The 13,894-nt window shown below is 42.7% G+C and overlaps 1 protein-coding gene across 1 annotated transcript in view; it reads right to left on the bottom strand.

Annotated features, from left to right (window-relative positions):
* The window catches only part of LOC147698101 (arylsulfatase H-like), a 433,996-nt gene that overhangs the window by 34,449 nt on the left and 385,653 nt on the right, over positions 1-13,894 (bottom strand). Inside the window, exon 7 of the mRNA XM_086934776.1 lies at positions 8,694-8,828. Within this exon, the coding sequence (XP_086790902.1) occupies positions 8,694-8,828 (135 nt within the window). The remainder of the gene's footprint in view (positions 1-8,693; positions 8,829-13,894) is intronic.

Genomic DNA, 13,894 nt, shown 5'->3' with positions numbered 1-13,894 from the left:
ATTCTCCGGGGGGCCGTTGGCGGGATGGCCACCAATAAGGGGGAATGGGCCGATCTACGAATCATCCACCACGGCCAGGCAGGGGGACCTAAAGAACGTCGGAAAATTCTACCCCCAACACAAAACTCATTGGTGGCAGGGATGATAGTTGCATGAAAACCGACCATAAAAGCCTGTTCTTGGAACATTAATGGCCTGGGGGGCAAAACCAATGAAGCTGAATTAATGTCATTTCTAAAAAACTTTGACATCCTGTTATTACAAGAAACCTGGCTAATGGCTTTGCAGCAAATAGATGGTTTCAATGAAATTCAACTACTAGCAACCAAAAGTGGCCTTTCGGGTAGGGCTGCCGGAGGCCTATCAATCTATCTGACTACCAGCATCACCTGGACTTATGTTAATATTGACACAGGCCAACAATGGATACAGTGTATCAAAATTGAACTCACGCAAGACCCTAGGAAAGCCATACAGAGGGCTCAAGACCTTTTGCCAATGATAATTTGCAACACCTATATACATCCAGACTCCAAGAACAAAGTGGAGAAAATTCTGACCTTAAAAACCCTCATCAAATCCATGCAATCCATGTACTCGCAGGCTGGGATGGTTGTGTCAGGAGATTTTAACATGTTCTTGCTACAAAAGGACCACACTCGAACCATGACCCAAAACAAATGGAAAGGCGGAACAATCCCAAGCTTCGTTACTAACCATCGAAAAAAGGATAAAATCGGCCAACAGTGCGCCTAAACGTTCGCAGAGGTGGGAATGATTGCTTTGAATGGCCGCTTCCCACAAGACCAACCAGCAGCCTCAACCAGAATAGCAAAACAGGCTCATTCAGTATTGGATTATACAATCGTGGATTTAGCGGTCTTGCAATCCATCGTTAGCTACAAAATTATCCACAGATTGGAGAGCGACCATAGTTTGCAAGCATTTGAACTTAGCCTCCAACATAAAAGGGCCGCAGCATACGAAGTCTTGACCGAACCCCCAAGCCTTTACAATCTCAAGAGACTTGTGTGGAACGGCAATAACATCAAAGAGATAATGATGCATATTCATAACGCCCAAACTGAAGCGACCGGAGACGAACCATTACTGGACGAGTACATTACCTGGACATCTGGGAAAGCCTGATCACAACACTAATAGAGAGATTTGGCAACCAACCTTACAGTCATCAATCGACCTCGGGTAAAGCCACTCAAGTGTCCCTGAGACGCATAGTACGCAACAAAAGGACCCTAAACCAAGAAATCAGAAAAGTACAAGCGATAGCCAAGATAAAGGGTGAAGACCTAGCCAATCAAATATACAAACTAAGGCAAAATTACAAAAAAGAAGTATGGCTAGAAAAATCAAAATACCAAACTGGCATCTGGCAATCACTATTAGCATCTAGCAAATTCAACAATAATGGTAAATTTTGGGCAGAAATAAACAAAGTTGCAAATGGAGCTGCCCAGGTCTCCAACGCCAACATACTTGAGGGCCACTGGATACAGTACTTAGAACACACTCAAAGCAACAATACGCTTGCATGGAGTCCAGTCCATCAGACTCCACATCCAAAAAACAACCGAGATGCAGACCCACAGTTTGATGTAAACTGGATAACGCCTTCACAGGTAGAAAAGGTACTTAAAAACCTGAGATCCAAGGGTGCCCCTGGACCCAACGGCTTACCGAACGCCCTGTTCAAACAAGATCGCAAGTTCTGGGCGGATTATCTTACCCCGCTGTATAACATCGCTTTTCAGTCCGGAAGTATTCCACAATCATGGCGAGTCAGCATCCTCCATCCAATCTTTAAGGCAGGCTCAAGATCTGATCCAGCTAATTATTGCCTCATAGCGCTCATATATGTCGAGGCTAAAATCTATGCCTCGAATCTGTTGACGGCCTTAGAAGACTGGGTCTGTGCGAAAAAAATTCTCACAATCACGCAGACAGGGTTTAGGCCTGGAACCAACACCCTATGCCATCTGCTGGCGTTAAACCTCTTGGTCGACAAAGCAAGGGGGAAAACAACTAAGCTGTATACGTGTTTCGTTGACTTAAAAGCAGCATTCGATACAGTCCCGAGGGAGGCACTATGGCAAAAAATGGCCACTTGGGATATACCATCAAAGCTGTTGTGGGCCATTATCAACCTATATTCATCCACCTGGGTAAGAATAAAACTAGGTAATAGCAAAAGAATAACTAGAAAAATACCCACCCATGTTGGCCTTAAGCAGGGTTGCGTATTGGCAACAACGCTCTTTAACATCTTCACAGCAGACCTGGACAAGAGCATCGCGGAGATAGAAAGCGACCCACCAAAGCTAGCCCAGCACAATATTAGGAGTATACAGTATGCAGACGACATTGTACTGTACAGCCAGACCCCGATGGGCCTACAAAGCTCCATCACGAAGCTCCACGATTACATCAGTGCACAGGGCTTGCAAATCAATTTCAAGAAAACGAAGATCATCTGTTTTGCTCCGCGGTCATGGAAGAAATCCTTTAAATGGCACATTGCAGGCAACACTATAGAGCAGACTGCCACGTACAAATATCTGGGCATAGTGGTCGACGCCAGATGGACTCTGAAAGATCACCAATTGTACAGAAAGGCTCAGGCAAACAAATTACGTTTTGCCTTAGATCTACTAAAAACAAAATTGGTCTGCCCATCTAACTCGCACCTGCTGAAAGTAATAGCTGCCAAGTTTTTACCATCCCTAACCTACGGGTCGGAATTGTACAGGGGTAAGGACGCAAACTTCTTGAACACGCAACAATCAGAGCTGTTCGAACATATTTTCCATATCCCGAGGTTCGTATCCCAATCACAGATCCGCCTGAAATTTGGTCTAATAAATCAGCACCAAGTCAGACAAGCGGCCATTCTAAAAACATGTTGGAAACTAAGAGCAGCTCAAGAAGACACGCTCATGGGTCTCTGTTGGATGGAGATGAATAACCAGACAAAATCAAAAAATGACTGGAAAACAGTATGTGAGAAATGCCCTGTCAGACCTCATGCTGGATAAGGCATGGAATACAAATCAAACCTTCGCGGCTTTTAAAAAAGTGACCAACGGAGCTGCAAGGCAAAGATCATGGCTATTAGATAAAGCCGCAACAGCAAAGAAAAAACACGGTTGGACGGTGTTGGCCACGTACGGGAAAATGGAGCCGCAACCCTATTTAGTCAACCATATATCCACGGCCGCCCAAAAGACTCTTTTAAATCTACGTCTGGGCACTTCCATCTTAAAAGACCATACACCAGCATGGAAGCAAACGTGGTCGACCACTGACTCCAGACTATGTGGACAAAAGGAAGAATCATTGATGCACATATTGTGCATCTGTCCCTCTTTGAAAAACCTGAGACGTCACTTTCTCCTTCACGCATTCTGTTTTTTCCAAATTAGAACATGCCGCCCGGCCGTCATGCTAGCACTGAACAGTCAACAATTGCAGACAGCCTGTAGAGCCGCAAGATTCTGCCAAAAGGCACTGCAGCTAATACAAATCATCGAGAAACAGGAAACCAAAGGTCTGAAACCGGATGCCCGAAGTGTAACGAACAGATCCACTGAACTACCTCTCACAATCACACCAATCACGTGGACGTTTAGAAAGCTTTCCTTTTAACCACTTGAGAATTTGTACTTTTTTAAATCATGTGTTTTATGTTATAATATTGTAAAGGTTTTAATTAACTATATACAATAACATTTTTCATGTGGGTAGAAGAAGGGGAAGCTTCCCTATGTGTCTCCTAACAAGTAACCTGAATGAAACTAAAATAGCCGCTAAAATTCAGGAAATGGACTGCATATGCACAAGTTGCATGATGTCATAATGCTTAGAGGGAAAGCTTTGCTTCTGCGCACTAACACTAAAAATGGCCGCTTCAAAACTTACATGCTAAGCATCTGCTCTGCTCAAAACTAAACTGTGTTTTATAATAAGTGTTAACGCATAAAGATTTTTTTAATTAAATGGAATTAGAATAGAAATAAGTGGTATACAGTGAAACCATTTATTTTAATCTAACAGCTTGCCTTTTTGACTACTCTGTTAGTTCGTAATTGGGCCTAAAATAAGAGACGAGGCTAATAACCACGTGGTCTGTGGGCACAGGCGCATTGGAAAGAAACCCGGAGCCATGATCTCAAGTCTTGGAACTCTATAAAGGACAACCTTTTCTCATGTGCTGAGAGATGACAGAACATCCTGAAGCCTCAATGGACAAATGTTTAAATGATATACAATGTTATTAAATTATTATGAAACAGGTGGAAAATAAAGCTTGGGAGAAACAAATAAATGAGCTGGAACATTAGACAATGCTCTTAAGAAAAGTAATACACTTAGTATGGTGTGATGATCATCCCCTTGACTTGTCCAATCAGAAATCACATTTTATACAAGTTTGAAACATTTGGGGGCGGACCATGCCATCAAAGGGTAGAATTGGGGTAGTTAGTTAGAGGAAGTAGCCTGAGGAGATGCTGTCCGAATGCTGATCGAAATACCTGAAAGCAGACTTAGAACTTTTAATAAATAAATTAGGAAGGAGATTTGTAGAAGAGTCGAGGAGGCAATAGAACTAGGAAGGAGATAAGAGGAAACTAGCATCAGAGAGGAGTTTGACGCTGGCGAAAATCCAGAAGAGGTAATCTGTCCTGTCCTAATCCTGTCCTGAACCTGTTACCTGAGTTTTTGGGGGCCCAAACTCTTGGCCAGAAGGGTCTGATCTTGCACCATCCTAGGTAAATATAATCTGTGTGTTTTGTCAATGTGCCTTTTCTCTCTGTCCTCTTTTTCCTGAAGTACTCGTCATTAACATTTTATAGTCTAATTTAGATAAACTGTTATTTGTATTTTGATTCCCTAAATAGTCAGATAAACTTATCTAAACTGAGTCTAAACTGAGTCTGTGGTCATTTAATAAAACGGGTAAATATTTCTGTGATAAATTACTTATTATTAAAATAGATCCATGTGTAAGAAGGGGCTAAGTAAATAAATAGGCTCAATTCGTTAAGCAGATAGAACATATAGTAAAGCGCTAAAATTGATCTCCAGCAAGGTTTCATCAACCGGATATTGTAGGTGAGTGTGGTTTATGGGCCCGAATGTGTGTAATTTAGTGATACTTGTCCGCAGGTCGGTGTCCAGCTGGATCAGCACTAGCAAGAATCTCTCTGTGCATGAGGGCCTTTGAGTTTTTCTTTTTGAGAAACAGACCCTATTGTTGCATTAGTAGTGACAAAGGTGCTCCAACATACTGGTGGTTGTTCTTACATCACATGGATCCCAGTACTGTATCATGATGAATGGCAGGAAATGATATATTTTGTTTTCTTTCAGCAACACTTAAAGTTTCATTTCATCATTTAGTAATACATCTTTTTTAAATTTTCTTTTTTGATAATTTCTTATATCATGAGAAACTGATGCACACATTCAAACTGAATCTACTGCTCTAAAATATACTTTCTTATGCAGGGGGTTTTGCAGGCTAGGTTAATTCCTCATTAAACCAGGTTCTACCTGCAGATCTTTCATCATCCCACTGAGTCGAACAATGTTGTGCTTTCAGAAACTTTTAAGGGAGTAGAGATGGTCTCCCAATCAAACCTCCTTCCGATTCCCTCCAGGTTCAACTTTAATTATGTAAACACAAGGATGCTTGTTTTCGGTCCAGGGAAAACCTGACTTCGCCTTTCTGGCTGGACTGTTCCCATGGGGAACAGGATCAAGACTGATTTGCATATGGATGGGTCTGAACTGGGTTGGCAAAGTGAGCTAAAGAACGATGATGGATCCGACCCAGCTTTGTGACCGGGGGTAAGTGTCTGAAAAATGTCTGCACTGTATCCATCATCTCACTATCCATCATCTGCTTGTGCCAACTTTAATTATGACACATTCCTAGTGTTCTTTAAGGGAAAGTATGTAGAGCCTGGTTTTAGTGGCAGCTCCTCCATGGAGGAACGTCTTCCAACATGAAAAATAAAATGATGATAACACAACCGCATTATCATTTTATTTTTAAGGTACTTTTTTACAGTACTGGGCTGGCACAGTTTTTATTAAGGGGCGGGTGGGGCTGAGGTTTCAGCCAGCAGAGGGAGAAGTAGTATGTGCACTTAAGTGCGCATGACAATATGGCCGGCCATCTCGAGCCGGCCATACCGTCATGCGCAATTTGCATGTTCTCCACCTAGGCTGCATTACAGCCTGGGTGGAGAACATGTCCAGTTTTCCACTCCCTCTCCCTCTCTGATCACTGAGCCATGGTGCTCAGACCAATCACGACGCTGTAATTAGCAGCATCATGATTGCCTAGGGAGCCTGGGTGCTTCCTTTTTGTTCCTGTTTCTTTAAAGTAAGACCGGAGGAGAGGCGGCGGAGGTCAGGTAAGTCCAATTTTCTTATTTCAAACACCCCATCTTGCCCCTTCTCTGCCCTCCCCACCACCAGCTCAGGCCAAATTTTTCGAACTTAAGATCGAGAAGGCAGCGTCCAAACCTAGGGAGATTTATCAGATTGCCAAATCCCTTTTGCAACTTCCCGAGGCCCCAAAGCATCACAACAACACTCAGACCCACTGTGAGGAAATAGCTGAGTTTTTCTACCAGAAGATAGAAACCATCAACTCTTCTTCCCCCCCCTGTTATTCTGTCTACAGACTCCGTCAACATAGGCTGCACGACAGCTCCCCCTCGTGTCCTCAATAGCTTTCCCCCATTAGAACTTATTAACCTGGAAAAACTCATGGGACAGGTTAAATCAGGATCACCTATCGACCCTGCTCCTCACAGTACTCTTACCCAGATAACCCACCTGATCTGGCCCACCATCCAAGACCTGCTCAATTCCTCCCTCCATACTGGTATTGTCCCACCTCCATGGAAAAGAGCAATGGTTAAAGTCTCGATCAATCTAACCCCGGTAACTATCGACCCATATCCCTCCTGCCATGGCTTAGTAAACTTCTTGAGAAGCATGTTAACACTGTTCTCACTGACTTCCTGGAAGTCAATAACCTACTAGACCTCTCTCAGACCGACTTCAGGCCCCGTCATGGTATGGAGACTGCATTGATGGCGGTGACGGAGGAGGCAAGAAGGATCTTGGACGATGGCGGGTCCACGGCCATCGTCCTACTCGACCTAAGTGCCGCCTTCGACACTGTCAATCATAATATCCTACTCCATCGTCTTGACAAAATAGGAGTGTCAGGCACAGCACTCAACTGGATGAGGTCTTTTCTCACAGACAGATCCTTCCAAGTATTTGAGAAGGATTTTACCTCTGCCAGCAGACCCCTCAATTATGGAGTGCCTCAGGGCTCCTCCCTGAGCCCTACCCTTTTTAATGTCTACCTACGCCCCCTACCTGATGTCGTCCGCCCATTCGGTGTGAAGATCGTCACTTATGCGGACGACACGCAGCTAGTGGTAGCACTGGACCCCCCCTTGAACTCTCATCCTAGTTTACACACAAGCCTGGAAGCCGTCGCTGCTTGGATGTCTGGCTCTTGTCTCAAACTCAACGGGGACAAAACAGAGATAATGCTCCTTGGAAATAACATCGCAAAATCCATTGATCCTATCTGGCCCCTCTGTTTAGGAAGTCCCCCGCAACCCAAGGAGCAGATCAAGAGCCTAGGCACCTGGCTCGACCATACTCTAAACTTCAACAATCAAGCTACCAAGCTTGCTGCCACCTGCTTCGGGCTGATGAGACTACTCCGTAAAATTCTCCCTCTCCTTCCATTCCATTCAAGACGGATTATGGTTCAAGGATTGATCCTCTCCCGTCTCGACTGTGGAAACGCCCTATATCTTGGGGCCCCACAATCTACACTTAACAGACTCCAGGTTATCCAAAACTGTGCGGAAAGAATTCTCCTGGATATTTCTCGCCGAACCTCAGTCAAAGCCAGACTGAGGGACCTTCACTGGCTCCCGGTGAGATCCAGAATCGAGTTTAAGAGCATGTGCATCGCACACCGCTCCTACTGGGGAACAGGCCCCTCTATCAACTCCCCCCTGGTGAAAGCCTACCAGCCTTCTCGTTCACTCAGATCCGCGACCTCCCACCTCGCCTCAGTACCACGCATTAGGAAGGCCAGGTGTGGAGGCCGCTCGCTCTCTTACAACCTAGCCAAGATTTGGAACTCCCTTCCCCTCCCTATCAGATCAGAACCTAACCTTCTCACTTTCCGTAAACTTCTTAAAACGTGGCTTTTCAGCAAACCCTTGGCTTAATTCTTCACTCAGCTTCTCTTATCCCAGCCTCTCCGGCTCAACTCAATCTCTCCACAGCGCTGGGACGCCCCTGGGTAGCCAACACGCTTTACAAGTCCTCATTCCATTCCATTCCACCACGGCCCCATAGCAACCACTACTGCCTGGTTTAGAGTTAAATGGCAATGAAAAATTATGTCTACCTTTTAATCCTATTAAGGACAAACGTGTGATAATATTTTTGTTGATGAAAATGTGATATAGTGGCTAACAGTGACTAAGAAGCATACTTATCATTTAAAACATACATTTAGAAATACATTTAGAAATCATTTAGGAAGACTGTTCTGACCAGTTAAGAATTTCTCCTGCTTTCTTCTTCTTAAAACCATACTTTTCAGCACACTCTGTGCTCACCTTTGAATATTCCATTCCAGCCACCAAGCTGAGTATTGCCATTTTGGGCTTCCAAAGACCCCCCATGGTCAGATGCAAAATAGGTCAGTGTGTTGTTCTGCAAACCTCTCTCTTCAATTGCTGAGAGAATTTTGCCTGAAATAGAAACACAGGTGATAAACGGTTTGAAACAATATTATTCAAAATATTACCATCAATAGACCCAAGAACTAACCACATGATTTACAAAGGTTTTTCAGAGCTCTCACATTCCCCAGTAAAAAGCGATATTAGCGCACCCACTCCAGAATTTTTCTTTGGTTTCTGGGATTTGTAGTCTGATTTGTATTGGGATCAACAGGACTATAAGAGCCAGAAGGCAAAGAAAAAAAATGACACTCGATGAGCTTCGCATGCAACTGGGAGAAGTGAGAGTTCTACTAGTTCCATGAGTTCACACAGAATATCTGATGTTACAGCGCGTGGTGTTACCACTTGGTAGGTAACAACACGGTTGTTACATTGTCCTCGTTGTTACCATGCATGGCATTACATCACAAGTCATTGCAACGACTTGCGCTAAATGGCGCGCTGGATTTAGGAATAGTATAAATTACTATTCCTACTCCAGTTAGTGCAACAGCAGGGAAGGTGGTGGATTTAAAATGCAACACATTCCCTTGTGTTGCACGCCACCTAGCGCAAGTCGTTGAAACGACTTACGATGTAATGCCATGCGAGGTAACAACGCGGACGATGTAACGTCCACGTTGTTATCAACCCGCGTGGTATTACCAGCGTTGTAAACGCTGTCTCCCCTTACCAATATCCAACATACTGCATTCTTGTGTTTCTTCACCTTGGTTATTGAAGACAAATTTATTAGTCAAATGTCCAAGTAAGAATTACCTAATGTTGCCCTGGTCTGAAACAAAGCAACCAGATGGACTAGAAACTTTGTGAAAATTCATTGTGACAATGTTAGGCTAAAGGGAATTACCTGGACCTGACAATGATAACCATCTATAGAGAATCTGATAATTCTTTGGTGAGAGTTACTAGAGGAATATTGTACTAAAAAGTATCCATTTTAAAAAGGATTTTCTGCTGAAAAAGATTCATTTTCTTTAAGATTTATTTTCAGTCTCATAATAACAAGCCAGGTGTGATCTCCAAAGCAAAGCAAGAGGTGGGGTTGTGATAATCTTAAAAAAACATCTTAAAGAGAATTTCACCCCAGCACCATTCTAGGGTGCGAAAGTATTTCTTTTGCAATCAAACTCTCTTCCACTTTTACCTTCATGGGGCATTTGCTATATCGCCTGCTTGGGCTAGATACCTAGTTTATTCATTCTGTGCTGGACATTCTGGCTGATCAAAGCCTTCCAAAAGCCAAGTTCCCCTTGCTTGGTGGTTTAAAATTAAATTTTGATGACAATAACTGTGACTATGCAATAAACCTTTTGCACAATCTTGCTGTAATACAGCTCTCTCGATTGGTAACACCCCTCACGCATAAAAAAGGACATCTTCTTGACCCAATTTGTTCTAACGTCTCTAATATGAGATCGACAGATCCCCCCGAAGTCTGCTGGTCAGATCACTACATTGTCCCATTTCTTCTTCCAAAAATTGGAAAGAAGGTCTCTCCTGTCAAGCAGCCAAAGTTTAGTCAGTGCTGGTCTAAGTTAAATAAGATTAGCCACACAAAACCAGCAGACTGAAGGGAAAGGGTGTATGGTTCTTGGCAAAGCTAGTAGAATCAATAAAAGTTTGCAAACAGATGGAAAAGAAATGGAAGATAGGCTATGATGCTAGGAGTAAAGTATTGTACAAAAAAGGATTACAAAACATCAATGTGCTGTTGGAAAAGCCTGGGTTAATGACTACAGTTTGCGGATCAACAGTTCCTCCAATTCATCTAGGGGGGTTTGCGATACAGGCAACTCTTTTATGAAACCAGCCAAATTGGGTTCTGCTCTCCTCCATCCAAGTCCCACTGCAATATGCTTGCTGACTACTTTCTGGTTAAGGTTTGCAGTATCTAAAAAGCCTTGGCAGGGGAGCCAGACTGCAGGGGCACACTCAGCAGTTCCGGACAGGTGGCCCGGCAAAAGAGGAATTAGCCTCTTTCACTCCAATTGGAACGGAAGACATAATTGTCCTTTGCTAAATCTGTGATCAGGCGCCCCGCTTGACCCAGCACCTACCGAAGACCTAATAAGTCCTATTGAAAGGTGGTGAGTGTGACATAACCTTTCCAGTGATGACTGATATTTACAATAGGTCACTGGAGAGTGGCATGGTTCTTGAGGCCTTGCAGGAGTGAGTTCATTATCCCCAAGAGGTGCTTCACCAGGTCCTGGTTGCTTGGCTGGCATCAGTTGAGCTCCTCCTGCAAACTCCCAAAGTATTGAACTCTTCGTGCCAGACTTTAGGAAGATAACTTTACAGCAAGACTAGCCTGGTCCCTTTATATTGCCTGTGCTCCATTACGGTCAGCCTGAACGTGTACTTTTCCTCAGTCTGCCATGACCATATGACGGCTAGTGGCACTTTTAGGTGCTATATTTATCTAAAAAATTGAAATTGAATAGCTCTGGTTCTACTGATTGGATTTGTATTGTTCTTGTGTAATTGTTTTTATTACAATTTACTAAATTTTTTCTACATTGGTTTGGAATTTGTCTTCTGTTGTGTTTACACTTTATTATTGTTTGTGTGCTGCAGAAATACGTTACATTTTGCCTCAGACTACCAGAGGGTTAAAAGTAGGGTAATTTAATGACTTTTGTGGTTCACCCTGACAAGGATTGTGGTTATTGCTTGAGTAGTGCTTCCACCTGCTCAACCAATAACCAATTCCTTACATTAACCAAATCAGATAGGTTTCGCCTACCGTAAGTTAAAAAGACCTTAATTATCAGGCCCTTTATAACTTCTTTAAATTGGTGACGTTCTGTCACTATTTTTTTATTGTGTTTAATGTATATATTATTTTGCACCGCATACACACCTATACAAAGAGAGTGATGTTCGTGTTAAGTTAGCTATAGTTGATGTAGGTCTAAGTTTGAATACATAATGGTAAAACAAAAATTATCTGTTTTGCTTTACATTTTTCCATTCTCTCATTTCAGAAGCCAGGCTGAAGCAGTTTGTGTTATTTAGAATATTACAAAACCTGTGAATAATTAATTTCTCAGCTGTACTGAGAATAGGCCGCCTGTGATGAATCATGCGGCTACGAGATATCTGTCAGGGACTATCCGGCACTGTCTGGGACACAGTCAGGGACTTGGGCAAGGACTGGTGGCTTCGTAGAAAATGTAAGCAGAAAGATGAGCACTGCGCTGGCCATTATCACACAAAGAAGTCAGAGGAGAAAAGTGATTCAATGGGGAAGCTTGCACAAAGGAGAAAAATAACTAGAACTCAGAAAGGATAGGTACTCAAGAGGTGATTTAGCATTTATAATAACTACACTCAGGACGGATGTGAAAGACATACACATAAAACAACATTAACGATAAAGGGAATGTGGGGTAAAGCACGCAGGAGCTCCACACAGTAAGACTGAATCTCAGTAAGTTCCTAACCCACAATTGCTGTTACAGATACTGGCTGCAAATACCCACATATAGGATATACATGCAAAGGCAGGGCCTGTGAAGGTGATACCGATGGTGATTTTCTAAATGTAACTCAAAGACAATACTCAAGTTCAAGTTCAAAGTTCAAGTTCAAAAGACCTTTATTCGAATTTCATAAAATTCAGAAATGTACCGCAAATAAAAACAGCAATTCATTAAAATATAAATACATACAAAAAAGAACAAGTGTTATAATTTAAAAATATTTCGTGATATAGGGTTCCGTACAATTACAATATGGTGCAATGATATATAGTTCCATACAATTACAGTATAGTGCAATAAGCTCCAATTAAACTAGTGTCTATTTTCAGGGATTTTCCATCATTTTGTGCACTCGTGTAGCCAATCTTAAAAATGTGCTGGTGCGAAAGATTAGTTCATCAGTATCCAGGGAAACCAACATGCTATATGATTCTTTAAGTGAGAGTGGTCTGTGTTTCTTAAAATAAGGAGTTAAGAGCCATTTGATAAATCTAAGATAAAATTTACAAAAGAATAGGAAGTGCAAATCGTCTTGTGTACTAACACCATCGCAGGGGCACAGATTAAAATCAGCACTATGGCGATACCCCAAAGGGAAAGACAACAAAAATGTTACTGTATCCCGCCCTTAAGCGAAACAAAAGTGATCTCTCCCAACTAGTCATAGGAAGGGACAGATAATTCGGGAGGGGTTGTCTACACAGTTCATTCCCTACGTATTTTGCAACACTTGATTTCTGCAGTTCTCTTCCTATCCTTTCAGTGTTATAAAGTGCATACAGTGCATTTTTGACCTCAAGTTTATCCTTGATTTCAATTGACATAGGATCAGTAAACATGGTGCCTCTATCCACTGCAATAAGTGATTTAGAAACTTCTAGGAGCCATGGAATCGCCATTCCATGATCACAATTTAAACAGTCCTTTATGATATTTTGTGTGAGAACGGCCGCATTATTCCTCCAGACTCTAATCCAAAAAAGTGCTGGTCTGGCTCTAATAAAATCACTTATATATGGAAGATTCAATTCACTATGGCAAATAAAATCGGAGGATGAGATCGGGGCGCCCAACATTTTTCTGCAGAAGCGACTTTCCTCTCGTTGTATACAGTGGCTGCTTCCCGACCCCCAGACCTCCGCTCCATACGAGGCAACAGGTGAGCACTGCAATTTAAAAATCTTTAAAATAGCCTTAGTGGCACCAATTTTCTTTGGGCGCGGAAGACTCAGAACAGAATTGGTGGCTTTCGAGAACTTGCTCATGGCGTGGGCCAGGTGCCCATTCCACGAGCCGTTCGCAGCGAAAACCAAAACTAGATAGGGAAATGTAGGAACAGATTCTAATTTATCTGTACCTATCTGTATGGTGTTGAGTTTCCTTTTGCCGGGACCACAGGACAGATAAAAGATTTTTTTAAATTGACCCTCAAATCCAGACCCTCCATGAAATTAACAAAACTGTGTACAAGCAGACGAAGAGCATTTGGTGTGCGGGCCATAAGCACCGCATCGTCTGCGTATAAGAGCACTGGTAAGGGTTTCCCTGAGATTATCGGGACATCTGTTGTGACTTTTTTCAGGC

Source organism: Lissotriton vulgaris, chromosome 8 (assembly GCF_964263255.1).
Source record: "Lissotriton vulgaris chromosome 8, aLisVul1.2, whole genome shotgun sequence".
In the NCBI taxonomy this organism is placed as follows: Eukaryota; Metazoa; Chordata; class Amphibia; order Caudata; family Salamandridae; genus Lissotriton; species Lissotriton vulgaris.
This window is presented reverse-complemented; position numbering and strand designations above follow the sequence as displayed.